Source organism: Chrysochloris asiatica, unplaced genomic scaffold, assembly GCF_000296735.1.
Source record: "Chrysochloris asiatica unplaced genomic scaffold, ChrAsi1.0 scaffold00442, whole genome shotgun sequence".
Classification (NCBI taxonomy): domain Eukaryota; kingdom Metazoa; phylum Chordata; class Mammalia; order Afrosoricida; family Chrysochloridae; genus Chrysochloris; species Chrysochloris asiatica.
This window is the reverse complement of record NW_006408960.1, coordinates 234,681-236,047: the sequence shown is the minus strand read 5'-3', so window position 1 is coordinate 236,047 and position 1,367 is coordinate 234,681. Positions and strand designations below refer to the sequence as shown.

At 53.0% G+C, this 1,367-nt stretch overlaps 1 protein-coding gene across 1 annotated transcript in view; it reads right to left on the bottom strand.

Annotated features, from left to right (window-relative positions):
• The window catches only part of FAM32A (family with sequence similarity 32, member A), an 8,944-nt gene extending 8,157 nt beyond the window's left edge, over positions 1 to 787 (bottom strand). Inside the window, exons 1-2 of the mRNA XM_006877104.1 lie at positions 714 to 787; positions 470 to 611 (exon numbers count right to left, since the gene is read on the bottom strand). Of these exons, the coding sequence (XP_006877166.1) occupies positions 470 to 611; positions 714 to 787 (216 nt within the window). The remainder of the gene's footprint in view (positions 1 to 469; positions 612 to 713) is intronic.
• Between the last annotated feature and the right edge of the window lie 580 nt (positions 788 to 1,367).

The following is a 1,367-nucleotide window of genomic DNA, read 5'->3' as shown; positions in this document are numbered from 1 at the left end:
GAACCGCTGACCTTAAGGTTCGCAGCCCGATTCGTAACCACTACGCTACCAGAGCTCCTTATTGGAGCCTAAGAGACACCTATTTGAACGTGCCTAGCAAGGTGCCTGTGCCACCGAGTACTCACTCTATTTCAGACTGAGTGTCAATGCATTCTGCCTCCTACCGGGGCACGTACTACCGTGCATGACGCCTACAGACGAGGAAACTGAGGCACAGAGAGAGTCTCTAGTCCACTGTCTCAGCGAATGAGCGACAGCGCTGGGATCCACGCAAGATTTCCAGCACTGACTGTCCCTTGTTGGTCCACTTGAGCCCCAGCGTTCCCGTCCTGGAGCTCCCCAGCTCCGAGGGGCCTCCTCTCCCCAGCATTAGGGGTCTCTCTGGCAGCTCGCCAGCCCCCGCGGGCCCAGGACAGATTCCCAGACCGGCCTCCCCTCCCTGCCCCTCCTACAGCACTCCCAGCCTCACCCGCTTCTCTTGCATCTTCTCGAAGGCCACCTGGGCAGGGGTCCTCTTGTCCAGGCCACGCCGCTTCTCTTCCTCGTTCTTTTTGTTCGTTCCCATCGCTTCCAGAAGTTTCGCCTTGTCTTTGTCCTTCTTTTTCTTCTTCCTTGGAGGAGAGACAGGGAGGTAAGGGCAGGTCAGAGGGCAAGAGTCCAGGATACTGGAAAAAGGCCTCAGGGGGCAAGTGACGGGGCCCCGCGATCCTCACCGCTTGGTCACGCCGAGCTCTGCGACGCCTTTCAGTTTCAGGGGACCCTTCTGGACCTGCTCGTAAGCTGCCATGGCGCCTGCAGGCAATCTGTAGGTAAACTGCCACACTTCCTGTTTGCCAATTCTATTTCTTCTGAGTGCCCGCCTCTCTTTTTCTTGATTGGCCTATCCAGCGGTGCGCGTGCGCTATTGGTGTCTGAACTTGGGCCACACTTCCGGGTTTTGAGCCGGCGGAAAGTTGGGCGTGTCTGCGTCCTTAGTTTCCCACCCCTTGGCACTCTTCCTGTTTGTTTAATCTCCTTCTGCTTCAGACTGAGCGGGCAGACAAGCATTTCATGGTCTCTTCCACAGTCGGCCTCTAGTCTTGTTTTGACTTGATATTGTGATTTTCCACCGCCTTTCCCCACAGATGTCGTCAATTCGATTCCTGTGTATTCCATCAGTTGAGGTCCATGTTGTTTAAAAAAGGTATTTGCAATGCATAAGTTGTTGGTCTTGCAAAATTTAAACATCAATTCTATCACCAAGGCCATGTTTTCCAACGACCGATCCTTCCTTTGTTTCCAACCTTCCCAATCCAATCACTAGTAATTTTCAATGCATCTTAATTGCATGTTTGATTAATTTCAGACTGAAGAAGTTGGTAGAATTC